Here is a 26,239-nt window from a genome sequence, read left to right on the forward strand (position 1 = left end):
ACAACGCATGTTAAGATCATATGGACAAGCGTCGGATGCGGTGTTGCAAAATTACATTACGCTTTGCTTCGCTACAAATACACGACTACTGTACAACCGCTTCGACTTCGACGTCCTTCAGCCCTGGAGTGCGCAGTTCACCATCTTTCCGCGCCCGGTATACCAGCCCTCGTCAATCAACGCGCGCTCTTTCTCCTGCCACTCTTGAAACTTCCAAGACACGTTCTTTTTGTCGAGATCGGCAAGTTTGGCTTCAAACGAGTCCGCAACCACAATTTCCTGCGAGCCCTTCTTCTCGAGGCGGTATCGCATGTAGAGGGAGCAGTCTCGCAACGTCATGGCTATACTAAACTCCTCATCGTTTTTGCTCGCGTTCAGGGGGCCGCGGGGATCCTTTTGTGTTTGGTGTCTCTTCAACAAGGTGAGGATAGACGTCTTCTTCAGCAGGTCGTACAGGGTAGAGGCGTGCTTGTTGTCTCCGGCGCTGCTGTACTGGAACAAGCTGGAGAGAGCCTTTTGACGCACATCTTTCTTGCCTTTGGACGTCTCTCTCTCGGGATCCAACCAGAGGGGGCACGGATAGTACCGCGGGTTGCTGCCGGCATCCTTGCTATCTTTGAACTTCTTGGCGGCGAGTGCGCAGCAGCGACATGTGTTGGCGTTCTTCGGCGCGGATGGCGACTGGGCGAGCCATTTTGGCTTAAATTCGACTACGCGCTCGTCGGCGCTCCGCGCGCGCATGCTTTCGATCAGGCAAGCCCTATCTGTTTCCATGATCTTTGTGTTTTCAAACTTGGCGGGTCGCTTTTTGGCTTCTGCCGGAGCTTTGTTCAACGCATCCAGGACATTCTGCATGTGCTTCATGGCGTCTTGTGGGAGAAATGCATACTTCATGTCCGCTAGCATATCCGCACGGTAGGTGAAGAGAGGAGCAATGGTGTCCCAGAAATAAGACCACTGCTCTTCTGGCGGATAGAATGGCTTGTCGCCACCTTTGGGCTGCTTTGGTACTCTCAAGAGGTATTCTAAAAAATGACATCAGTAGCCATTTGGGATGGGGCATGTAAGAGACATCTGAAACCCACTTGTCAAAAGGTCGTCTTCGGTTCTGTCTTTGTTATCCTGCCGCGCAAACTTGGTATACAAAAACGGGATGAAGAGAACGTTGGCGGCACCTTCGCCGACATAAATGGCGTGTGTCCAGGGGCTAACATGAACATTTTCGTCCGATACCAGCACTCCCATATTGAAGACCTTGCCCGATGCTGGGCTATGTTCCCTGGGGACATCTTTGGACGATATTTCTGCAACCGCCTTCACATTGAGCTTGGTATTGATCGATGTGGGAGGGATCAATAGTTTGGCCATGATGAGGAAAGCGGAATGAAGCGAGACTTGTGTGTTGGAGATTGAAGATCTGGTATTGGCAACGAAAGTAGACTCTTTGATACTGACGAGGGGCTGAAGATTGGCGAGCTGCTAGCCCTGCTATCGAGGTAGCGGGTGGCTGGATCGAGGCGGATAATAGGTAAGGCGTCCAGATGGCTTCACAAGGCGACCGTATTAGGCGATGATGTTTGTGTGAAAAGAGAAGAGACTCTCATGGCGAGTTGCAAAGAGGTAAGGAAGACGGTACGGTACTCTGGAAGGAATGTGTCTTTTTCCCAGCTGAACTAAGGTAAGATCCAATGGCTTACCTGCCGCAAATGGTGGCAACAGCAAGTGGTCTAGCAAAGCGCAGTTTCCCAAGATTGGTGGTGGTGGTGACTTGGAGGTGTCTCACGCCAACAACCCTCCCGTCTCTCTCTCTCTCTCTCTCTCTCTCTCTCTCTCTCTCTCGCGCGCGCGCTCCCGCCTCTCCGCTCTTGCCTGATCCGGCTCGGTGCCTTTGCAGTAACAACACACCTCACGGGTGAATAAACGCTGGAGAGCACGTGAGACTGGTCGGAAGGGGTTTCCAAAGAGAGGACGGAACCGGAGCGTTGTGAGTAAGGTAAGGTAGGTAGTCTACGTCGTCAGCCGACTCGTGGTTGTCTGATCTAAGGTAGCGTTGCCAAAGTCGAGGATCGAATGAGCGCGCAACCGTTGCCTGCCCACGTTCCTATGGTTCCCCTTGGTTAGAAGATGGATATCCGATGAGGGAGCGATTGCGACGAGGCTCCATTTGGTTGCTTGTTGCTCTGTGCTACAACGGCCCTCCCTTTTGTGTGATTTTTGCACCTTTGTTGTGTCCTCTGGAAGCCAGCGGTATCCCGGGATGACGACAGACTTTCCGCTTCGGGTGTGGAGCAGAAAAGTTGGCTGATTTGGCGCTGGCTGCTGGGTGAGCTTGTGAGTTCCTACTTTTCGTTGACACTATTGGCAACAAAGTAACGGTAGCAGACAGACACGACAGGCAACTTCCCTGGGGCGGGAGAGGCTGACGGGGTGGCCAATATGACTCCTCCCACAAGTTACAGCAAGTCGCGGCTCATCTGTCATATCTGATTCTGGACCTTTTGGCGAGAGCGTTGGACAGGAAGCTACCGCAGGCACCGCAGGGTGTGTTACTGTGTTACATAAGTTTTTACCCCGGAATCTTGTGAGAGGTTGATTTTCTTCTTCAATGTGCGGTTGCAGAGATGGAACCCAGAATTCCAGAGGACCCAGATGTCTTAGCAGGAACTCCTCATCCAATGCTTGCGATGACTGGTACGGCGCGCGCGTCAAACCCACATGCTTGACGTGAGTGCGGCTATTGAGCTAAAGCCCCCCATGCTGATTCAATGCAGCCAGAGGGGAAAAAGAAAGAGGGCACGATTGGGTGCAGCATTGGCGACGCGCGATTCTTCGGCCGGACTGAGCCGGAGCAGGACCGAAAATTGGCCTATGCGGCGCGTGAATGGATGGGCAGGTTCGCGGCTTGCCCGCTTCGTGTCAGGGCCTACCCCGCCCGGCGGGAGACCTTTGGTTACCTTACACGTGCTTACCTAAGGCACTCTATAGAATACTTAGGTAGGTTGGACTTTGGAGGCTCAGAAAGCCTAGGGCGCAATGCGTCGTTTTCTTCCTTGCTGGCGTCGCTCGTTGGCTCCTTTCCCCCGAAGAGCGGAGCATTGCGGAGAAGCGTCCAAGGAGCTGGGGCTGAAGGAATGATGGTCCCAAGGTCCGTGGAGAAAAGGAGGGGAAAGTTCAAGGAGAACGAGACATTGGACGGGAGACACGCGATGGCAGACTCCAGAGTCCAGAGAATGGAAGTAAACCTGATAATTAGAGGCAGTCAAGAACAAGGTAAGATCAGTCATGGCAGGGATGGGGGCACTGACCGGCAAATCGGACAGGATGCTGGACCCGAGAGCGATTCGAGCGCCGCGATGATATGATCTTCTGCCCAGTCAACCCTGCTCAGCCCGGCCCGGCGACAAGACTTTCCATTGGGATTGTTCATGCCTCTCTGTGAACCGAGGTGCATCATTGTGGATGCTGATATGACGGATTCCCTCGTCGCATGGCTCCAGATGGATCGAATAAGACCATGTTATCTCGTTTGCCAAATCCAGCCTTCATGCATGGGCATGCCCCCAAAAGGGACGGATAGAAGAGCAAGGCTCCTGGTCTTCTGGTGATTCTTAGAGTTTCTGGCTGCCAGGTTATGCTTTTTGCATTAGAGTATCCTGATGTCGGACCACATCCAGCACATGTCTTTCGATATCGTCCCATGTTTGCTGACAAGCCATCGCTCGTGATGGGCCCCGGGACGCAACGGACCAACAGCCAGAGAGCAAAAAGACGCAATGGCGCCTTGGAAGCGGGCTTTCAACCCCGACTAAGGCAGGGCGGGATCCAAAGGGCTGAAATGTCGGCCAGCCCAGATCTTGCTGAAGAGTTCTTTGCGAGACTCGATTTGATTCGATTCCCCAGATGGTTCGCCGCGCTTGTGGAAACGATGGTACAACTCTAAATCGTCCACCGTCTTTTGGTTCCGGTGGCTTGGTGCAGGCTTCGGCTGGCGCATCTCTTGATGTTCACGTTGGTCATTCGTGATACTGGTACCGTACCTCGGGGCTTTAGATGGCATTCGGTATCCGTGAGGTACCTTGCGCGGCCGATGGAATTGGAGGTCCTCGGGTGGCTCGCATAACCGCTAATCTGCGAAGGTCCGGCTCAGTTGCAACTTCGCGCAGATATGCAAATGAAGCAACCAGGCCAGCGACGCTAGGTACATCGGGCGCATAGCATATCATTAGTCGTTGGTGGTGTCCAGTGTGGCAGTGGATGTGAATATCCAGAGTGTCCACGCAAAAGCAGGGCGAGGTTGCAGCGAACTCTGGAGTCTTGACTCTTGGGTCCTGCAGTGCACTGAGAGGGCGGACCCACTGTCACTCCTTCCTCCTTTTTCAACGGGAGCCGGCCGTGGCTTGGGGGCGCCCGTCACGCTGCAGACCGTTGCAGTGGGAGTCCTCTCAGTGGAAAGAATTGGAGGTAGCTAGGTACCTGCTGAAAGGAGTACTTTGAGGTACTGGGTAGGTAGTGCCCACCCGACCCTTCCACTGGAAGCTGGGACGCGCTCAAGTGGATGCTCACACGCTCCTGCCTCTTGGTGGCCCCACCCAGTGACCCTTTCCCGCACCACACGCGACACTCGCAGGAGCCGGCCCCAGCAAAGGGGAGTCGCATCTGTCACAGCACCTGGTCATCCACCCAGTCAGAACACAGCCAAAGAGAAACAGCAGGAGAAAAAAAACAGCCGTCACAAATTTTGCAAAAATTCGCGCTAATGCTGCACCGGCACCGCACGCACCACTTAGCTCCGAGTATTCCCTCTGCTTCCCGAACAGCGAAAGAAGGAGAAGGAGATAGGCACCTTACCTAGGCACTCCGTACAAACAACCAGCGTCATTCGCCGGAAAACACACACCTCCCGCGCACCGCACTCTACCTCCATTACCTCTCTACGACCCAAACAAGCACCACAAGCTTGATCTACATCCCGACACCTCCCACCCTCACTCTCTCTCCGCCTTCTCCCCAGACCATCCAACTCTTTCTTCCCCGGACATTATCATCTAATTGCACCTGCTCCTCAACGAGTCCGTTCTACTATTTGTACTGCCCTCGAACCCGATATCGACGCAAACCTTTCGTCATCGATCCCGAAGCATCGTACTTGACATCACCAACTCATCCGACTCTCCCTATCGACCCTTGGCTGACCGGCCTGCATCACTTTGCCCTTCGATGGTTGGCCGCAGCTAAAGCCATTTCAACATGGCCTTCAACTTCAACTGGTCGCCTCTCACGGCCGACGCAGAGTTCTACCAGCGCGCCCGAGAGCTGCTCACGACCGCTCTGAACAAGAACCCGAAGCCTCCGATTATCGTCGATGATATCCTCGTTACCGAGTTCAACTTGGGCTCCGTGCCCCCGGAATTGGAAATATTAGAGATTGGCGACATTGCCGAGGATCGATTCCGTGGTATCTTCAAAATGTGCTACTCGGGCGATGCCTTCTTGACCTTGAAAACGAGGGTTCAGGTATGCCGCATTTTTTTTTTCGTTCCCTATCCCACACCTCGCTATCCCGCAGGTGCCTCCCTGCACGCAAACTCCCGAGACGAAGCTCGGGTTCGCAGCCGCCGCCGCAATGAGCTCGCCAATGCCCGTATCACGACATCACATTCACGAGTTCGGGACCATTCTCGTTCCAGTCATTATCGCAGTGCGCCAGATCAATTCTGCGTCGCGATCATGATTCCATACCAGTGTCTGGAATGCCCTAGGACCCCCATCGGAGAGCCGAGACTGCACCCAGTGATGCTTCCCCCCCCGAAAACATCGTCATTTCACCAACCATGATCATTTTCTATCCTCTCAGACGCTTCCCGCTATCGTTACCCCGATCATCCTGGCGTTTGTTTTTCCCTCACCAAACATTTCTTCCATACCCGCGTGCTCGCATTGAAGTCGAAATTACCTGGCCGGGATCCGCGTCCCATGTTACTACCTTTGGCTGCCATCCAAAATGCACGTGCGCCATAGCAATGCTAATATATCAACAAATAGGCAAATCCAATGAACACCTACCTGTCATCCAAGCCGGGGTTCACATCGCCGCAGCCACTGGCCGCCGCGTCGGGTCTTACTATTCCGCTGTCAATAACCCTCTCCGAGATCAAGCTTTCAGCCTTCATTATCCTAGTCTTCTCACGGCAAAAGGGGCTGACCCTGGTCTTCCGCAATGATCCGCTCGAGTCGCTCAAGGTCTCCTCGACCTTTGATTCGATCCCCTTCGTGCGCGATTACCTACAGCGCACTATCGAGTCCCAATTAAGGAATTTGATGATGGACGAGCTCCCCGCCATCATCCACAGGTTGTCTTTGCGCTTGTGGTGCCCCGATGCTCTGCCAAAGGAGGAGGAAGCACCCAAGGAGGACGAAGAGGAAGCCGAAGTTGACCCCTTGGCAAGCCCCCCTCTGGATCCCGTCGATGCGAATGGTAATCTTCTCGACGCCAACGAGGTTTCCTCACTATCTCTCGAAGGCGGCCCGGAAGTCCAGTCACTCTTCTCCCAGAAGAACCTCTTGAGACTAGCTGCGCTGAACGACTCTCACCGCACATTCTCTCTGTTCACGCCGGGCATTCGTGATGTCGTGTTCCGTGCCTGGACTGGACCCGCAGTGTCCGAGCCAACTAGCACGCCACCGACAGCAACGCCTAGCTTGTCCAAGACCAACTCCTTCCATGGAACATCTACCACGTACACTTTCTCCGATACCGGTAGCGCCGCTCATGGCCATCTCCCGTCCAGACCGTCAATGGTGAGCCTTAGCTCTGCTACTACTGGTCTGTCCTTGGGTGCCGGGATCCGGTCAAAGTCGTACGCTGGCCGCAAGAAGAAGACAAGAGTGGTCAACCTCCGACGCTCAAAGAGCCAAGTTGGCGACACTCCAGAGGGCAGCGAGACTTTCTCGGAAACGGCATCCGACTCTGCGTCTGTCGCTGGTCCCTCGACTGAGCCTCTCATGACCAGCTCCATCGCTGAAGACATCGAGGAGGAGGAAGCCCTGGCAAACCTGGCAGAATCGACCCCTAGCAAGGTTCGATTCAGCCCTCTGGAGCGGACACGGCTACCCTCTAGACCTCCTTTGCAGCCGGACTTTTACACGGCGCCCCAGGAATCTAGTGTGTCTATCAAACTGGACAGCACGTGCGAAACCGAACCCGCTGTTACGCCCCGTGCCCAGAACGAGAAGGCCACCGCGGAGAAGTCGCGCGAAGGTGTACCATCCGAGCCGTCATCTGTGTATGAGCAGGCTTGGATCATGAAGATGGCTGGCGAAATCGCTCGCCGCGTTTACGATGAGAAGAGCCGTCACCCCAACCTCTGGGACGAGCGGGAAGACGTCCCGCCCCCAGCCTACGAAGCATCAACATAAACCACCTGTTTACCACAGGTGATTGTACAAATTGTGCAAAAATCACCATACATCCACTTTGCTGGACTGCATCTCCTTTCCATCTGTTCCATCACTTCCTCCTCGCATGGCGTTAGGGGCAACTCCTCAACTTTCTTTTTTGGTTTTTTGACCATGGACGACAATGGCACAGCCATTCGTTCACTTTGCAATTAGTGTTAATGTGTACATATCACATGGCGTTTGAAAGGGAAACAAAGGGGGATACCGGGTATCATACAAAAAGAATGGGATTGGATCAGAGAGAAACGGCCTCACTCTGATTATATTTTTTGGATTCTCGGGTTGGGATGAAGACAGAGGCCAACCAACCACGCTAGTTTACACGATGACGCTACGACCAAACAGTTATATTCCCTTTTAACGAGAAAAAAGGGAGGCTGTTTTACATCGGAGTCATAAAAGTCATCGGCATACTACACCCCAAGAGCTCACCACGAGGCGGGCTGATTTATACAGAACACATCAACCAACACAAAATTTCTTTCCTTTGTCATTTCTGAATATCTTATCGCGAATCATCCCCACCGAATACCTCGATGGATCGGATGGGTAGAGCTGGTGTGTACAACACATGGGAAAGAAGGAAATTGGGCTTTGCTAGGAAATCACGCTTGATTGAAAAGAGGAGGAAGGCTGTTTGATGGAAGACGGAAATATCGTGGATATCCATTTTTTGTGTCACTTGCGATCAAAACTACTTTTCAGGCCCTGGCTCACAAGACGAGTTTCACGGCGCTTAGACGCATGTCAAATTAGGCATGTCTGAAGAAATCAAAAAACTCCCATCTTCTATGCATTCGTTGTTCACACCGCTCCATCTTCCATTTGAGGTATATACTGTTGTTCACCGCCAGACCGTGCTTTTTTACCGCTTTAAAACTCCACAGTCGAAGCAAGGCTCCCTGCCAACTGCGCTGTCATGAATATATGTATGTATGAATGCCTGGTGCTAGCCTTGCTGTCAGAGATAGCCCTGTCCACCGTTCGACCCACCATCCGGACCCCCGTCCTTTGCCCTCTTCTTCTCAGGCAGCTCTGCTTCCGGCGATGCTTTCCGCTTTTCGAGCTTCGGAGCGGGGGCCGCCGGAGGAGGACTCAGTATCGTGGACTGGCTCAAAGTATCATCCGACATTTGTACATCTGGCTCGTCCCTGCTCGTCTGAGAATGCATCGACATCGTGTCTGCGGTTGCGTCGACCCTTGTCGGTGGGGCAGGCTCTTGGACTTGGCTACCGCAGTTGTACATCTCTTCGAGGCTACTGTTTGGTACCAGTCGACATTGGGAGCGTGCCGACGCAGAGTAGTTTGAGTGGAAGAGACAATATGTTTGTCCCAGCCCGGTGTCTGGCGTGCCATTTCCATGACCATGGCTGACCTCCACATGAGGGTTTGTCGAGCCCGCAACGCCAGCCGCTGACGTCTGCGCTGGCCTATTTCGATAGTCATTCTCATCTCGATGCCATCTCGGGGCTTCAGGAGGCTCTGCTGGCCACTGCTGTTCGCCATCGGTCATGGCGGTATCCATGTTGTTGTTACGCCTAGGGCTCGGTGTTCCAAAGCACGGTTCCTGTTGGTGGCGAATGGGCGAGCTGCCACAGTCCATCTCATCGTCTTCCGCATCATCGCCGCCGCCTCGCAGCCTGGGTCGATCCCGGTACATTGCGCAGAAGTAATCAAGGTTAGACCGAGTTCGCAATAGAACCGCATCCAATATCAATAGAAATGCCAGACGCAGAGTCAGTACCGTGTCGTCAGACGGCTGGTAGACTCCGTGCTCCTAGATACGCTGGCTAATGAGCTCCAACTCTGCCTTGACGCGTTTGAGCTTCTCCTCGTCCTTGGACAAGGCAAGCAGATGGGACGCGACTACTACTTTACGAGCAGGTCTTCTAGCTGCTACACTGGGCGGTTCCTAACCGGCGGTAGCAGCAGCAGCGTTCTCCGCTTTTAGCGCAGCCAGCTGGGCCTCCTTCTCCTTGAGAATCTCCAGCTGTTGCTTGGCCATTCCCTTGGCCGTGGTTTCGGCCTCCTTGAGTTTCTTAACCTCAATCTGCTCCGTCTCGAGACTGAACGGCTGACCAGGCTTGTTGACTGCGGGCAGCAGTGCGCTGCGCTCCCACGCCACCTGGACGTTTGATGTCTTCTCTGGCAAGGCCGGAATGGGTTTGGTCTTGCCTTTGCCTCCTTTGCCAACAGGGTGGCCCTTGGGATGAGCACCAGAGGTGAGCACTTCGTAAAAAGCTTCGTACGGCTCGTTGAAAAGCTGTTCGTCGTAGGCCCAAGCGCGGATCTCGCCGTCGTTCTGTCGCAGCATCTGCTCCTTCTCGGCGTCGGTTCGTCCGTACGGGTGAAGACGCAGGTTGTGGTACAGCGTCTGAGGTTTCTCTCCTGACTCGGTCGCGTAGTATATCTTGATGGTGATTTCAAACTCTCCCCATCCGGTCTCTTGGATAAGGAAAGGTTTGCCCGGCTCGCCGTCGATCACTGATTAGTGTATTCAGCAAGTGCACGATTGCGCCAGGTCTCGGTGAAAGGACAACTTACTGCGAACGTGGTTAGGAATGGACTCGTGTAGCTTGAACTGCACTCTCCGAATCCAGTACGTGATGTCGATATCGTCGATGGCCTTGACAAAGACCTCCCATGAATGGGTGTGGTCTGCCGGTACGCCTTCCGGCTTGGGGTTGGATTCGGGGTCGAAGGGACGGGCGGTCGTGCCGTAAATGAAGGGTCGTTTAATCTGTGTACCCTTTACGCGTTTGCCGAGGCTGCTGGGCGGCGCCATATTGATGGGTTAGATAAAGGTTGCTCGGGTGATGGCGATGCGTTCTGATCAATGCCCAATGAGAGTGCGTGAGTAAGTTTGTGAGGATGTAGTGGGGAGAAATGGGTGTTGTCGAAAATGGACCGCAAGCTAAGAAGGCAAGAAAATGATAAGAAAATGGTTCCTGGCGTCGGCAGCCTTACGCCAAAGTTTGAAGTGGGGCACCCACTGGACCAGCCAACAATGGCCGACTTTCGGGTCAGCCCCTGCCGAAGAGACCCTTTGAGCTGTGCACTGAGCGAGTCCCCTCGAGGTTCCAAAATGATTCTACCTTGATCACCTCAGTGAGTGTGAAACACAGGAAGCAGCTCAGACATATGGCTAACGAAAGCCGATCTTTTTGTGGAGGGTAATGGAGTCAGCACTACTGAGCCAGGTAGCAGGCTCCTCATCTAATGGCGACAGGAACATAGAATGATTCAGCCTTCATGATCTTACAGTATCGCAGCTTCTCTATGAGTTGTCTCCACTGCTTCTTGGAATATGTAGTAATCTCCGGTGCATCTTCAAGTTTGAGCAGTATGAAGGTACCTCAAAAAAAACTCTCTATATCCGTTCCTGAGCAAACATGGAAACAGTGGAAGGTGTAGCCACAGTCTCGCACATCGAACCTCGAGCCAATGGGGAGCTTGGGGAAAGAGCTGCCCCTCCAACCCCTGTAGCTAGCTGCAACTCTTTAGCTGGTGCAGCACCTCAGCCTGCATCATAGGGAGGACCCCTGGCAGGTTTTAACTGGGGAGCTGGGTAGCTGGGGCAGCTTTCCGGACGGGTGATGATTTCATGACTTTTTTGAGCTTTCCATCCGCGTCCGGAACGGCATCGAACCACCTTCGGAAGAAAACTGGCAATCAACTAGCGCCGAACCCGTTCGGCCTTTCAATTGACTCCATCACCGTCGATCCGGCTCGCTCTCGCCTTTCGTCTCACTGCACTTTGTCACCTCCATTTGGTGCTGAATCTCATCCAATTGGTTGCTTGGGTCACCTCTTATCTCACATATCGTCCTGTCCATCTCACTCACACTCTCATCATGTCAACCTCAGCTGTAGCGAAGAAGCTCGTAGTGTGCGGCGGCAACGGCTTTCTCGGATCGAGAATCTGCAAGTATGCCGTCGCCAGGGGTTGGGACGTCACATCCATCAGGTACTCATTCTCCTCGTGAACCTTTTTCATGTTCTCCCTTCGTCCCCGCTAACACGTCTCTCTTCACAGCCGTTCAGGCGAGCCCAAATGGTCCGCCGTAACCTCATCACCATCCCCTCCCCAATGGTCACACAAAGTCTCCTGGGAGCGCGCCGACATGCTCAGCCCAGTAACTTACGCCCCTCTCCTCAAGGGCGCCGACTTCGTCGTCCACAGCATGGGCATCCTCCTCGAAGCAGACTACAAGGGTGTCGTCTCGGGCCAGGAGTCCCCCGTCTCGGGCCTGCAAAAGGCCTTCGCCCCCGTCAAAGACCGCGGCGTCGACCCCCTAAAGACTTCCGCCGAGCCGGGCGGCGCCGGGGCGGACCTCAAGCCGCCCAACCCGAAAGACCAGTTCTCCTACGAGGTCATGAACCGTGACAGCGCCATCGCCCTCGCCAAGCAGGCCAACGCCGAGGATGCAAAGGCCTTCGTCTACGTCTCTGCCGCCGGAGGGGCGCCCGTCCTGCCCGCGCGGTACATCACCACCAAGCGCGAGGCCGAGAGCACCATCGCCAGCGAGTTCCCGCGGATGCGTGGCATCTTCCCGCGGCCGCCCTTCATGTACGACAGCTCTAGGAAGTTTACGCTGCCCCTGGCCGCCATGACGGGCGCGGGTGCTCTCTTCAACAGGCTGACCGGTGGCGTGTTGAGCGGGTTCATGGGCGCGAGCGGCGTGAAGCCTCTACCAGTTGAGACCGTTGCGGAGGCAGTAGTGGAAGCACTTGACGATGTAAAGGTTCAGGGCCCGATTGAGGTTCCCGAGCTTGAGGAGTTGGCAACCAAGGGATGGAGGAAAACCATGCTCTAATGTGTTGGAAAATTGTACTTGTAATATGCCGTAGACTGTACCATCCCCCAATGCGAAGCCTTGAGGTGGATCCAATACCCATCCTCCAACCTTGATCTCCAGCACGAATTGAGGGCCTCCATTCCTGTAGGCCAAATCGCAAGGGCATTCAATTAATCCACAGACGAGAAAAGAGTTCACCACTGGTGTGGCTACATTTCTTGGTGCTCATGATGGGATTCGAACTCGGGTACTCGCTAAGCCCGTCGTCGAGTAGGCTGGTTGGCGTATAGATTGTTGACCATTGACCACTCCACCACCTAGCCAGTTTGACCTGACCCGTCGACCTAGACGGGCGCCTGCTGGCTGGTGATGGAAATGGATTTGAGGGAGGGTATAAGGGCTTCTCTCTGTATTTTTCGGGTGCATATTCTGGCAACGGGAGGAAGCGATCAGATGAAAGTTGGGAGGAATGTACGGTCAACACCGCTACTCTTTAATTCCCTAGCCGGACTATGCAGGTACATTAAACAAATCTCTGAATGCAAGGGCATCTCAATTTATCCCAAACGCCAGCGCTCAAATCATGGTTCCTCGCTCAAAACTGTCCCTAATCTCCGCAGTGTACTTGTTGTAGAAGCGCGCCAGCTTCTGGTTGAACTGCTTGTTCTTCTCGTTGATGTACGTCACATCACCGTCGTCGCCGTTCTGCGCCATGCGGTCCTTTCTCTTCTTGAGTCTGTTCGCCTCCGCCCTCCTGAGGTCTTCCACCAGCCGATCCACTGCCGTCTTGTCCGGCTTGTTCTGTGCGAATGTGGTTGAGTCGGCTGTCGAGTAGAAAAATCCGTCCTTATCCACAGCGATGAGCTCTCCGTCCTCAGTCTCGACAATGTCGAGGCCGCCCGAGGCAGCGGCGCGCTCGATGGCCGCCATCTTGTCCTTTTCGTACTTTTCCATGTCGGGGGCAATATTCCTCAGCTGGCGCTTATACACCTTGTTGCTTTCGGCAGTGTAGTCTTGGAATGCGTTGTTGTCGCGGTGCGCCTCCTTTTTCTTTACATGCTTGTCCCACTTCTCACTCTCGTCAATCGTCCAGTCCCAGGCGCGCTTCCGCTCAAAGTCGCCGCCGGCATCTTCAATGTCCGCTTTGAGAAGCTTTTGCGAAGCGACGGCCTGCTTTCGGTGGATCGCTGTCAACTGGCTGGGGTCTGATGCGAGACGTTGTGATTCGAGCGTCGCCTCCTTCAAATTCTGGTCGGACGAGTTCTTGGCGCGGGCTTTGAGGGCCTTGAAGCGCGCCATGCGGTCCTGTGATTTTGCCGCGGCATCTTCCGGTGTGGGTTGTGATGATGCTGCCGATTCTGCTGTCGCGGATGCGGTTTCCGTGGTCGTGCTAGGTTCTGTTGCTTCGGTCTCTTCAGGCGCGACAGACTTTGCTGGCGCTGCAGTGTGGGCTTCCTCCTTGGCGGCGGTACCCGTATTCGTCTTTCTCTTCTTAGCAGGAGGCATTCTGGATGTGTTTTGTATCGTCAAAGGTGTTTCCGGTCGCAAGATGTGTAAACGTGGGTTTTTCGGGGATCGCGATGTATGATTTTGGTGGTTGTATGGTGATGTGATGTAAAGTGACGAAGAAGTGGGCTTTCATTGGGGGACGATAATGGATGTTCAAGTGCGACTCGACCGACGTTTCTCCGGTAACATACCACAGCCACACCTTTACGGCCTATGTGGCTGATGTCTGTGACCTCTGTGGCTGGAGGTCGGAAGAATAGATCGACCCACCACCGTTCCCCCGCAGGATCCATACGGGTAACGGACTCCTGCAAGAAACACCCGTGGCTGTGCGGCCGGGCCATCCCTGTCGTTGCCCCAACACCCCTGCGCCGAGAATGCCCTTGCATCTGGTTACCTCGACGCGCCCCCCCTCAGTATGCGGCTCCCCAGGATCAGACGACTTTTCTGAACAGCGCTCGCGTGTCCGCGAATAGCCTCTGAAGGTCACCGAAGCTTATCAGAGACTGAATCGCCATACACCTCAGACATGCTGCCACTGAGAGCCGCAGGCGTCCCTCGCAGAAGTGTAACGACTGCCTGCTTCCACACTACAACGCCATTGCTGGCTCGGCTACAACGGCCGCGTGTTCACGAAAAGAAGAGACCGGCAGAACCGCTAGTCCCATACTCATGGCGGCCCTTCGAGGTGCCAGAGGTTGTTCTTGACCTGGACAGTTGGGACAACCCAATCGTACGGTCGTACGATAAAAATGAGATGCAATCGCAGAGGAAGAAATGGGAGCAGAACTCCATTGTCGACGCCACGTGGCAACGGATCAAGCATTTTGAGTATGAACGCCAGCGCGATAGCGAAAAGTTCGCCAAGGTCAGCGTCAGTCATCCCTGGTATCAACACTGGCAGGTCACAGATCTCGACATCATGATGGCCGCTCTGAAAGGCGACTCCCGAGTTGGTCCGCAAACCCAGAATCGCCTACCGGGGGAAACGCCGCATCAGAATGATGCTTGGGGTGATTTGAAGTCGGTTGCCTCGAAGAACGCAATTCCATTGACCACGCTTCAAGACGATAAGAACTTCTTGAGCTGGTTGCTCCAACGAAGGCCCACCACGGCTTCTTTACCACTGAAGCGCCAACGGGAAATTCGAGCATTTATTCGACGACTGGATGACCTCCAGAGCCTGAAGCGCTACCTGCAGTTTCTACTTCAGCATGGGGAGAAGGGATTTCAGCTGATTCACAACGCGGATCAAGATATTGCTTTCGTATTGTCTCGGCTCCTCGTCAAACCTCCCAGGTTACGGCCATTCGTCGACCTCCTTCCCTTTATCAACAGTATCTTTGCTCTCCAGAGACAGCACGGTTTACATGTCAGCCCGAGTCTCTGTGGTATCTGCTTGGTCATCTCGGCCAAGGCATTTCAGCTACCGGCAGTGTCTAGATATCTCAAGCTTGGACTGAAAGAGGGTCACTGGGTTGGAGAGGGCTCATCTGCCTCCGATGTCAAGACTGCAGTCGAGGCACTTATTCGATGCTGGGACAAGAGGAGGCGCTTCCCAGATGTGGAGCGTTCTGGAGAGGTTATTCGCCGTCTCCTAGGAGAGAGTTCACGGGAGGACAGCGCGGCTTCCTTCAAGGTCGTTGAGGAGCACCATCCGGAGGACGAAGGGTTGAAAGAACGGTTACGGGAGTTGTTACATCGCGTTGCTTCCGCCCCGAAACTATACCCCCCGTCCAAAAATGGGGCACCTCATGTTTTGGCGGAACAAAGTTAGGGCTATCTGAAGGAAGCAGGTACCAATGAATGTATATCGCAGAAATAACCAATCGGCTGAGAGAAGTCAGACTAACGTCAAGATTGGGGAGCGGTGCTGATTATACCAATCCTCGCCGTGGAAGTTCCAACCTCAAATATTGAACATCATTACTGTGCTGTATACACTCCACGTGAGCCAAGACGCGTACCTTTTACGTCTGCTTTAATCGACGACTTGCTCGTCGTATGCCAGCACCACTGTTCTCACATGACGCCTAGCTAACATACGAATCCGCAGGCCTCCTTCGACAGCGCCCCTCCCCATTCAGCCCTGCCATGCCTGCATGCGAACGCGGGCTCAAATGCCATGTGGCTTGCTGAAGTCTCCAACCCAGAGGAGACTAGTCTCGGGCAAGCTGAACCAAGTCCCGCTATTTCTGCCATCCCATTGGGTCTACAGTCCATATCACGACAAGCCAAGCTCAAGCGCTTCCCTCTTCCGTCCAACTCCACATAACATCCTCCGCCGTGTTCGTGTCAAGTTGGTGCTGCCACTCTCCATTGTCTCCGATACGCTACATTTCGCCATGCTTCTGCATCGATTTTGAGCAGATGACGGATCTGTGCTGTATGTCAGCAGAAGCCATGGGGTTCTTCTGTAAATCCGGCGTGCCGGGCGACAATTGACTCACCACAGTTGATACCTGTAAGTTGTCTCCGTCTCGCCAAGGGCAAAGGCTGCTAATAATGTTGACACAGGATAGCACGCTCTAAGCGGTCCTTCTAAATTCTGTGCTTTACTCATCATCAAAATGCAACCAACACAAGAGGCAAGCCTACCAAAAGAACCACCTTGGGGTTACCGCAAAGCTTCGTAAACTCACGCACCATCCGCTCTACCTCTGGATTGAACTTCATCAGGAGACCAGAGTGCCAGAGCAACGGGTGCGTGGCAAAGCGAGCCATCTCGATGCGTGGCGCTTCAGACCTCGGACTAGGAGTCCAGCTCTCTCACCCGTCCGCCTCTGGTCTGGAACGGAGCCCCCGCCAACTCGTCTGGATCCGGCCTGGTCCGGACGCTGCAGATCAGAAATGTCTCTGACGCTGCCGCTGGTGCTTGTCAACAAGCCCGATATGTTGATAAGCCTAAAACCTGTTTTCTCTATCTTTCCCATTCTTCGAGAGGGCCCCCCGTTCTCCTCTTTGTTTGAGCTTTCCTTTTCCTTTCGTCCTTCGTCCTCGAATGAACTGACGGTCAATGTCCTGTCAAGACTGATCTGCCATCATTACCTTCTTTTCATTTTTTCAATCTCTCCCTTTTTTGAAATTCCGTAATTTTATTAAATTCCACTGTTTAGACCAAGGCATCAGACCGGACGATCATTGCCTTACAGTCGTCGAGTAGCCCACTCTACCTCCCGAGACATACATCAAAGTGGGAGATCTCGATCAATAGACCCTCAATCGGTCGGCTCTCTTCTCCCTTTGCTCAATTTTACACGCTATGCGCACGATCCGCTCTGACTGAGGGTCGAGTATCACCAGGAGCCGGGTACGCGGATAGATCAGGATCGACATACCGCCGGCGGGAGGATAACACAGATCGCGGATCGCGGTACAGGATGGCATTCTCCAGCCCCTTGCTCACGGCTCTGGTTCTTTCCTTGCTCCCGACATCAACTTTGGCGCAAAATGATCCGGTGAACGACTTTTGCCGTCGTTTTGGGCACCAGACCGCCGTGGTTGATAACAAGCTCTTCATTGATGGCGGCCTCGTGAATTGGAATCCACTCTCATCTTTTCCCGCCAACTACTCAAGTATGTCACTCCTTGAATCACAGCTGTAGTCCCGTCTTCCTAGTTCTCACTAACATCGCATTTAGATACATGGCTTCTCTACCAAGATCTGTCTTCGTCTACGGCCTCGGGCATGCCCCCCCTTTACGCCAATCTTTCCAAGAATGGATCGATTCCTAATGTCGCCGGCGGTGCCCTTTGGTCTGACAGTGTCAACAAACGACTCTATCTATTTGGCGGGGAACGCAATGCGGGGGAATCGCCCATGCCCTTCAACCTATACGGCTATGATATCCTGAATAACCAATGGGATTCTTTTGGCCCGTCTCGCACGGGAGCTTCGATATCAAAAGTCAGCTACGGCGCGGGAGTATCTGTCGATACCCGCGGCGAGGCATATTACTATGGCGGATGGTTAAGTAATGCCTCCGTTCCTGGATGGGGCACTGGTCCGGCTGTCGCAACGACTGGCTTGGTGAGATATACCATGGATACCAATAGCTTTTCCAACAACACTGGGTAAGGAGAGAAACCTTGGTCAAGCGAGGGTACACATCAGACTAACAGCTACATAGTCCTGACAATGTACGACGCGCCGAGGGTAGCCTGCATTACATCCCCGCTGGAGATGGCGGAATGCTCATCTACTTTGGGGGTGTACAGGATTTATCTGGCAATGGAAGTTCCACCGTTGGCCAGCCCATGGACCAGATATTCATATATGATGTCCTCAGCAGCAAGTGGTACACGCAAAAAGCTTCAGGTGATGTTCCTGGAATGCGACGACGATTCTGCGCGGGCGTAACTTGGGCAGGAGACCAGTCATCCTACAATATGTGAGTACATTGCTTCTTGTCCGCACTCACTATGCGCAACCCATCTGACACGTTTTCCAGCTACATGTACGGTGGCGCCAACGTTCCAGGTGTGCTGGGCGCGGGATTCGACGATCTTTACATCCTCTCAATCCCGACCTTTACCTGGATCAAGATGTACCCCATCGGCCGCAACGGGACAGGAGACTACCCCCACCACTCAATGTCCTGCAATATCGTCCCTGGCCGTGCGCAGATGATCATCTCAGGAGGCACGTTTCCGCTCTCTCAGGACTGCGATTCACCCGGGCAATGGGGAACTCACAACGCGGACCTCGGAAAACAGAATGCTGGCAAGGTCGTTTGGGAGCTGTACAAGCCCAACAAGACGACGTACGCCGTGCCGGACGAAGTCATTGCCGTAGTAGGAGGCAATGGCAACGGCGGCGCTACAAAGACTTCACCGGCGGCTGGTTTCGATTACACCGACGTCAGCCTCCTCATCACGCTCACAGCCAGTATCCCGAGCCGCACGCCGACGAGAGATGTCGGTAGTACTGGCGCTCCGGCTTCCATAGGAGGCCTATCTACGGGTGCCATTATCGGCATCGCGATAGGAGCTGCAGTTCTGGTCGGCGCCATCGCCATGGGATGCTTCTTCCTGGTCCGTAAGCGCCGGTCAGACCGATTCCACACCGGAGCATCACCACCAGGACCAAGCCATGTATATCACGCCCAGAGCATGTCAGAGGCGTGGTCACCACCCGCGGCATCGCCTTACTCACCACCATACGGACCCTCTCCATTCACGCCCCCTTCCCTCTCCGCACATCCGCAGTCACCGCACCCAATGTCCGCGCACACGGTCCCGCCGCACATGGGCCCGCCGGTAGAGCTGCCCTCTGAGCCGTCATACACAACGACACCGGCGGCTCTCGCGGGGACGACGACGCTCACAAACATATCGTCAACGGTGTCGTACCCGCCGCAGCAGGCGTACTTCCCCGAGACGACGACGCTGCTGAACCAGCCGCAGTACGACGCCCACGGCAACATGTGGATGCCGCAAGTGAGCATGGTGCAGGTCGCTACCGGGGTGAGCCCGCCGCTGCCCGAGTACACGCCGGCGAGGGGCGACCAGAAGACTCCGCAGCCGACGGCGGCCGAGGTGCGGCACGAGCCGCCGCCGCAGGAGCCGCAGGAGCTCAGTGCGGACCCGGATGACCGGGCGGAGATGAGTACGAGGCAGGAACATCAGACGTACTACAACAGATGAGTTTGGTTTTTTGCAGGCGGTATGGTTCATTCTGTTTCTTGGTTGTTAGCCTAAAGTCCGATCTGTCAATGATGATACCGAACAGGGATGGAAGCGGATGAGATAGTAGTACTGTCGAAGGAGTCTGGCGCTGGTCTTTTTGGTTTGTCCATTCTTATTACTGTACTATTCCCACTTGGAGTTTGTGATATGGAATGGTAATCAAACAAGCTTCGGCAAATTCCTAAAGTAGCAGACACCTTGAGCCATCAGGGTCTGGAGCCATCAAGGTTCAGAATGACGAATGTGACAAAATTTGGCAAAACTGTTGATAGTGTCGGTCCATTGATCCGTTGTGTACGGATGACTCCATGAGATCCATACCCAAAAAGATAGTTACAGCGCATTACAACAGCAGCGCCCGCAACGTTCGAACGCGTCGTGACCTCTAGACTCTAGCCCATGAATGGAGATTGCCAAGATCACATCAATATGAGTCAAGGTCGCGTGACTTGGCCGCATGCGGAACTCCTTTGCACCCTCAGGGACCAACCCATGCAATGCCGGTAGCCGCAGAGGGGCGCTGAACAATGGCTACCAAGTGGACTCTAGGATCTTGTCCTCCGATCCCAAGAAGGGTCCGGGTGATGTGGTGAGTCCATGTCATGTTGCTCGACTCATCAGCCGCAGCGCACCGTCGCCTGCCCAGTTCTCTCTATCACTCTCACTCTGCGTTTCTACGAGGCGCACACCTCTCACGGCCGGCCGGGACTCCAGCGTTGCGCTGCGCTTATGCCGTGAAAGTCTGACCCATCAAGAAATCCGATGGCCCCCACGGGTTCCATTACAGCAGGCAGGGAATGGCGCAGAAGTCAAAATTCCACAGCGACAAACCATGACCGTGGCTTCGAGGAGCTTGTGTTTAAGTCCCCTTGGCACGCGTGGATAGAGACAGGTGTGAGAGGGTCCCCACGATGCTGTGTAACCATCGGCGAGGAAAGAGTGGGCGTGTGGCCATGTGCACCTCGGCGCCGAGTAACGATTTCCGTTATGACCAGTCTTTTTTCTGTTTCCTGTATCGACACAAGCATACTTTTACCTCACAGTTACACAACGGTTTCTCAAAGCTCTCCGACTCGTGACTCTGCAGACTCCAGACTCTAGAGAAGAAGCATCCCGATATCGCACTCGTGATCTGCGGGTGACCGGCGCAGCGATGCTTCAATGAACGAGAGCGATATCGGAGGGCTCGTTGTGCTTGTGACTCAACCGTCTTGCCCGGGCGAACTGAGATCTTTAATCCACTGAGCTCGGTGAAGTTTGTGCTCTAGAGTTTGGGTAGTTGTTGGTTCGCAAAGGTTTTGTTGGAGCTCGAGCGGAAGGAAATTGTTCAACATGGGTGGATGGACGGGGGATGGACAGGATGGACGCTGATCCTGGAACCATGCCCCCCGGGGCCGGCCGGAAGGGCGGGGCCATGTCACGGAGCTACTTCGCTACTTTGGACGGAGAGAACATTACATATATAAGGGACTAAGTTCGAACTGGATCTACCGACCAACTGCCGCATCCACTTGTTCACGTTGATTTCAATTATCGATAGGGACGATCCTAAAGAGAAGATCTGTGATAGTGACGGGTTGTGCAGTAAACTTTGAGCTGGCCGATGTTAGGAATGGAGCCGTCCCATGTAGTCAATGGATGTAGTGCCGTTAGCCCAGCACGTCCATTTACCATTCGGCCGGGAACAGGATGAAATCTCTTCCTTAGTATGCGATCTACTCTAAGCGACAAGCGACGATTTACAAGTTAAGTCGACTACCACGTTAAGTCAGTTGAGAAAGCACTTCGTCATAACGCTCCGATGGAGCGTTTGCTTTGCAAAAGCTTTGCAAAGTCAACTAGCGCAGATCGGGGAGAATAACAAAACAAGCAAACGGCATATTCCATGATGGGTAAAAGCCAGTGCAAAATACACCTTTCCCACTTCCCTATCCCACTACCCGAGTCTGGATTTCTTCTCCTAGTCCGTTCATCGGCAGATCTCCTTACTCCCACATGGACAAATTTTCCCAATGGCAGATCCGGAAGGGAACGAAAATGGGTTGACAATCCCGCGAGCTAATACAGAGTGCCTCTAGTCGGAAAGCCTCCTTGCGCCTCTATATGATGTCATACCGAAGGAGGGAGGGGGACCTGGGCTCACGCCGCACCGGCGAGAGCGGGAAAAGAAGACCCCCAATGTGTCTCACTGGGAAGGACAATCAATTTCTGCAGGGTCCAGAGTGTCCAGAGGCGCTCGACTTCGGGATGTGCGTTGACTGACGGTGTGGCCAAGAGCCCTCTATTGTCAAGCCAGGAACACTGCCCTCAGTCTTTTGTGCCAATGTCTCAACGACCACGGTGGGATCTCTCCGAGGAGGCGGTGGGCATGGGGGAGGGAAGAGATCAAAGTGAGAATGTCTCAACGGCATGTGGGCAGAGACATCTCCCGTTTGTTCCTCGTAAAAGACCCCTCCCCTCTCTCAGCCGCCATGGTGATTCTCTTTGAACCCCTCACGATGCTGACGACGTGCGATGCTGGCAGAACCGCATTCGGTAGCCCACGGTACCGGATTCAGAAAAGGTCGCTCGAGCAGCTCACCAGCAGCCAAGACACTATACTTTGCCTATACAGATCCCGGCCGAAGACAGAAAAAACGGGGTACGAACGAGTTCAATCCCCCTTGGGTTCTTTAGCTCTCTAGCTCTTTAAGCTCTTTAGGCTCTTTAGGCTCAACGCTAACCTACATGTCATGGACTTGACCTCTAGGTGGCCTTGGCTTCTTGTCAACTCCGAAGCTGGCTGTGCTTTTGGTCGCCACCAAAATCAACAACACCACTGAAGGAAAACAAGAACGCCCAGCCCAGAACCGATCCCGCCGTCGCTTCCTATAGCCTGTAGTAGCTCAGCAGTGATCGGATTCCCGTCCCAAAGCTCAGGTCGCACCCGCATAGGCCGCGGCTACCTAGAGAGAGGCACGGATGTCAATTGCCGTGAGCCGCAAGCAAAAGACACGCGACGCCACGTCCCGCTTAGCCCAGAGGCCTGGACAACCTTGCCCCATAACCTTACCAAGCGCTTGGAAAACACTGTAGAGACGCTCAATTATACTGTGGTAGGCGTTAACAGTTGTTCCTGTAGTCAATGTCATCACAAACTTCAACGAAGCCGTTGCGTTTATGTGAAGGATGTTTCTAACTTCTTCAATTATCTATCACGCTCCTCATAACTCTCACAATGCTCTATGCACCTCACGCTCAAGCGAACCGAGACTCATCACCAGGAGCATTTTGTCCTCATCATTGTGCCTAGCTATCGATTATCATGGCGCGGTAAAGAGAGCGAGTGAAGAGAAAATCCTGTTAGTCCCTCCGCCCATCACATCTATACCAGCCCTCTTCCGGCGAACCGGGAACCCGACCCATCCAAAGAGCCCCATCAAGCCACCGAAAGCCACTGCCGCGAAGCGCTTGTGAGAATCTGGCCCGTACGGCCGTCGCGGCGTAGACCGGCGGCTTTGACAAGCGTCGAGCGTGGCTGTCTCGGTAGGTCCTCCACGCGGGGTGCATGCCGTTCTGCGTGTAGAACGGCAGTGCATATGGGCAAAACAACGGGTGAGAGAGCAAGATCATGTTCTTGCAAGGGAAAAGACAGAGGAAACATCAAAGTCCAGAATGTTATAAGTAAATGTCCTGTCCCGGATGCCATGATGAAGTTTTTGGATAGACCAGACAGCCTCAACTCTCTCACACACAACAACATCCTCCTCCTCCTCCTCTCCATCGCCCAAGACCAATACAACCTTTTTACTAAGGTCTAATAATCCCCTCATAATCGGTCTCTAATATCTAATCGACAACAACGCCCACCAAAATGGCTCGCCGTGCTTCCCTCGTCGTGACAGCCCTCCTGGCCGTCTGCGCCTCTGCGGCTCCCGCCCCGATGCCTCAGCGCTCGGCAAAGATCACGGCCGTCAAGAACATCTTCACCGTCGGCAACATGTCCTTCGCCAACAGGCTGTACTGGGACTTCAGCAAGCTCGCCAACGGCGCCAGTGTGCCCAACGGCCTGCGCGTGAGCGGCTACCCTGTCAGCGACACGCACGTCTTCGTCACGCAGAACGCCTACATCAACGGCGGCTACCTCAACCTCAAGGTCGACGGCGGCCAAAAGGCCAAGCCCTACAAGTCTGGCGAGGTCGTCACTGTGGCCCAGAACATCAAGTACGCCTCTGTCCGGACCGTCGCCGTCTTCTCCGAGCCCGCTGGTGTCTGCAATGGTAAGCCCCCCTTCAACAAATATTCCCATCATCATCATCAACGCTCTTCGAGACTAACACAACATCAACAGGTATCTTCTTCTACAAGAACGACAACCAAGAGACGGACATCGAGTGGCTCTCAGACGCAAACTCCCAGAGCAACGCCGGCAAGCGCCAGGTCTGGTTCGCGAACCAGGCCACGAGCAAGACCTCCCTAAAGTCCTGGCTCTCCGTCCTGCCCCCCACCAACCCGACCACCACGGAGCACGAGTACCGCATCGACTGGATGCCCGGCGTCGTTCGCTTCTTCGTCGACGGCATCCAGACCTGGCAGACCACCCAGAGCGTGCCCTCGCAGGCCGGCCCTTGGGTCTTCAACAACTGGGCCAACGGCGACAAGGGCTGGAGCGCCGGCCCCCCCGCCACCGATGCTATCTTCAAGATCAAGGAGATTGACATGTACTACAACACCGCATAAGAAGCCTAGCTACTTGGCCAAGCGGGTGAGCACAAATCACGGGGCAAGCATCTGCTCCACAGTTCGGACTTTTCAACTTCATCGTACATATTTTGTTGGATAACGACAAGGCAACCAATTCATGAGGAGGAAAAACGGTCTTTGGACAAAAGGAATCGGACATAATGAGGATGGAATACGGGCAATAATTTCATGAACAAAAGGGAACCAACTAATTAGGGGAAGGACATAATAACGAGGAGGTCTTAATTCATGACCGTAATGCAATAGTAATGGACATAATAATACAGAAAATCAGAAAACCACAAAAATCACGTCATTATCAAGTGTCACACAGCACCCAATACGCACGATTGTGAGAAATTGGAATACCTCAAGGCCTAGGCAGCGGAAGAAACAGCTCATTGGGACGAATACATCGTCACCGACCCTCAAGCACTTGCCGTATCCGAGTAAAAAAAAAGCCCCGGCAAATGGGCCAAGATATCCGTCCGATGCGCGGAAGCGTGGAGGCGGGCGGGCGGCCGCAGGGCCTGCAGCGGCAAGGGCAAGGCCATGGAGGTAGGAGAGAAAGAAGAGACAGCTCTCTCTCTCATTCTGTGTGTGCCATGTCTCGATGTCCGCGAGTAAAAAACTACTGTCAAAGCTATGAACAATCAGGGTCCCCACGATCTTCTATCCCACGATATGGATGGACCCCGGAAAGTGATTAAAAAAAGGTTAGCGGCTTGAGGATCATCCCATGCGAGGACAGGGAACTTTTAGAATGCGACGAGCTTCTTGCAGTTGGGTTCGTCCGCACACCATCCTCCGCAAGCCTCCGCTCCCGCCCGCCGCCCGCATAGAATGCTCCATAGATAAGAGCTATTCGTTGGCGTATGGGATTTTTTTTCCCCTCTCCGCTTTGTGCGAACCAGAGATCGTCTTCGCGCCCACGCGTGTGCCCAGTGTGGCCCACGATGCCCGTCCATTGTCGTCTGTTTTTACGTTGGCCCGAAGACAATCCGAGGCCGACTCGGCCCCAGTACCCGCAGACGGGATAGCTCTAGCCTCTTGAGCCTCATGTGGAAAAAGCTTCGGGCGAGGAAAGGGGGGAAGAGTACGAACAGCTCCTCCATGGCCATGCTTGGGATGTCCGATGATCGGGGGACATGGCTTTTGATTTTCATTTTCTCGTTGGTTTGCGAACTCTGTGTGAGTAGGTACGGGTATGCCCCTCCAACTCCTCTCCGGTCCTCATTTACGCGATGTTCTGGACCTCGGGCCCAAGACTTGAGCCGGGGGGGAGGGGGTGGTTTCTCTTTGAGACGAGACAGGCAGACGCGAAGGCGGTTCGCGAACCTCTGAGAGGCTCAAATGGCGTTATCTTGCATGAGAAGCTTTGCCACCCCTGTCTCGTCGTTGTCGTCGGGATGGCGTCCAAAGGGTTCTGGGTTCCTGTCAAGGAGGGTTGACAAACCCCACCAGTCCGTGGGGTATTTTCTTGTCGACAATCCCGAAAGTATCCGACCCTGCCCGGTGTGGCCTGGGTGTTCAATGGCTGCGTGGGATGAGATATGGAAGCGATTGGTGTATCCGGCCGAGAGAGGCAAAGAGCTTTCGCTGGTGGTTTGCACAGAGAGAGAGAGAGAGAGGGCTGAAGCAGAAATTTTCGTCGATTTTGGCTTCAGCTTCAGCCTTCAACGGTCTTTTTCAGCTTGTAAGCGAGGACCCTGAGCTAGGCAAACACCGTCAGCAGCGCGTACGACAACCAATGGCAAGCTCCAAACGCAAGAGGAGTGTTGTATTTTTCTTTTAGCTTGAAATCCCAAGCTATCGGGAACCCATTTTCCACTTTGGCTCGGTGATTTAGGCCACCGAGTTTCACCACCCATCAAGGTGAGCGACGAAGGGCCCGAGGGTTGCTCATGGACAATAAGGCCGCGGCTGCTTGACTCACCTTGATGGGCGGGCGCTTTGCAGATAGCAGGATAGCGGCAAATAAACCAGAAAGTGGAAAAAAAAGACCAGGGAAGCAGCTCAAGATAGTTCTAGAACGCCGATGGTTCGCCATGCCGTCTCCTGCC

The 26,239-nt window shown here is 54.1% G+C and overlaps 9 protein-coding genes across 9 annotated transcripts; 5 read left to right on the forward strand and 4 right to left on the reverse strand.

Moving 5' to 3' along the window:
• Nucleotides 1-117: 117 nt before the first annotated feature.
• IPK1 (Inositol-pentakisphosphate 2-kinase) lies at nt 118-1,368 on the reverse strand (the record flags this gene model as incomplete). Its single annotated transcript, XM_053199187.2, has 2 exons — nt 118-1,025; nt 1,086-1,368. The coding sequence occupies 2 exons, from the start codon at nt 1,366-1,368 to the stop codon at nt 118-120; spliced, it is 1,191 nt and encodes a 396-aa protein (XP_053043336.2).
• A 3,879-nt stretch (nt 1,369-5,247) lies between these two features.
• Nucleotides 5,248-7,416, forward strand: MDM34 (ERMES complex subunit; the record flags this gene model as incomplete). The annotated part of the gene is made up of 3 exons (XM_053196397.2): nt 5,248-5,514; nt 5,567-5,698; nt 6,043-7,416. 3 exons carry the CDS (start codon nt 5,248-5,250, stop codon nt 7,414-7,416), a joined length of 1,773 nt encoding a protein of 590 aa, XP_053046048.2.
• A 1,003-nt stretch (nt 7,417-8,419) lies between these two features.
• N0V96_007769 (uncharacterized protein) lies at nt 8,420-9,118 on the reverse strand (the record flags this gene model as incomplete). The annotated part of the gene is made up of 1 exon (XM_065758127.1): nt 8,420-9,118. One exon carries the CDS (start codon nt 9,116-9,118, stop codon nt 8,420-8,422), a length of 699 nt encoding a protein of 232 aa, XP_065613269.1.
• Nucleotides 9,119-9,235: 117 nt separating this feature from the next.
• YAF9 (NuA4 histone H4 acetyltransferase complex and the SWR1 complex subunit) lies at nt 9,236-10,243 on the reverse strand (the record flags this gene model as incomplete). The annotated part of the gene is made up of 3 exons (XM_053196399.2): nt 9,236-9,324; nt 9,376-9,942; nt 10,003-10,243. The coding sequence occupies 3 exons, from the start codon at nt 10,241-10,243 to the stop codon at nt 9,236-9,238; spliced, it is 897 nt and encodes a 298-aa protein (XP_053046050.2).
• Nucleotides 10,244-11,312: 1,069 nt separating this feature from the next.
• Nucleotides 11,313-12,275, forward strand: N0V96_007771 (uncharacterized protein; the record flags this gene model as incomplete). Its single annotated transcript, XM_053196400.1, has 2 exons — nt 11,313-11,425; nt 11,495-12,275. 2 exons carry the CDS (start codon nt 11,313-11,315, stop codon nt 12,273-12,275), a joined length of 894 nt encoding a protein of 297 aa, XP_053046051.1.
• Nucleotides 12,276-12,833: 558 nt separating this feature from the next.
• Nucleotides 12,834-13,763, reverse strand: syf2 (Pre-mRNA-splicing factor SYF2; the record flags this gene model as incomplete). The annotated part of the gene is made up of 1 exon (XM_053196401.2): nt 12,834-13,763. The coding sequence occupies one exon, from the start codon at nt 13,761-13,763 to the stop codon at nt 12,834-12,836; it is 930 nt and encodes a 309-aa protein (XP_053046052.2).
• Nucleotides 13,764-14,523: 760 nt separating this feature from the next.
• Nucleotides 14,524-15,543, forward strand: N0V96_007773 (uncharacterized protein; the record flags this gene model as incomplete). Its single annotated transcript, XM_053196402.2, has 1 exon — nt 14,524-15,543. One exon carries the CDS (start codon nt 14,524-14,526, stop codon nt 15,541-15,543), a length of 1,020 nt encoding a protein of 339 aa, XP_053046053.2.
• A 2,499-nt stretch (nt 15,544-18,042) lies between these two features.
• On the forward strand, nt 18,043-19,412 carry N0V96_007774 (uncharacterized protein; the record flags this gene model as incomplete). Its single annotated transcript, XM_065758128.1, has 2 exons — nt 18,043-18,047; nt 18,218-19,412. The coding sequence occupies 2 exons, from the start codon at nt 18,043-18,045 to the stop codon at nt 19,410-19,412; spliced, it is 1,200 nt and encodes a 399-aa protein (XP_065613270.1).
• Nucleotides 19,413-23,307: 3,895 nt separating this feature from the next.
• On the forward strand, nt 23,308-24,173 carry N0V96_007775 (uncharacterized protein; the record flags this gene model as incomplete). The annotated part of the gene is made up of 2 exons (XM_053196404.1): nt 23,308-23,713; nt 23,785-24,173. The coding sequence occupies 2 exons, from the start codon at nt 23,308-23,310 to the stop codon at nt 24,171-24,173; spliced, it is 795 nt and encodes a 264-aa protein (XP_053046055.1).
• Between the last annotated feature and the right edge of the window lie 2,066 nt (nt 24,174-26,239).

This window comes from Colletotrichum fioriniae (genome assembly GCF_027942845.1).
Source record: "Colletotrichum fioriniae strain IMI 355084 chromosome Unknown scaffold_9, whole genome shotgun sequence".
NCBI lineage: Eukaryota > Fungi > Ascomycota > Sordariomycetes > Glomerellales > Glomerellaceae > Colletotrichum > Colletotrichum fioriniae.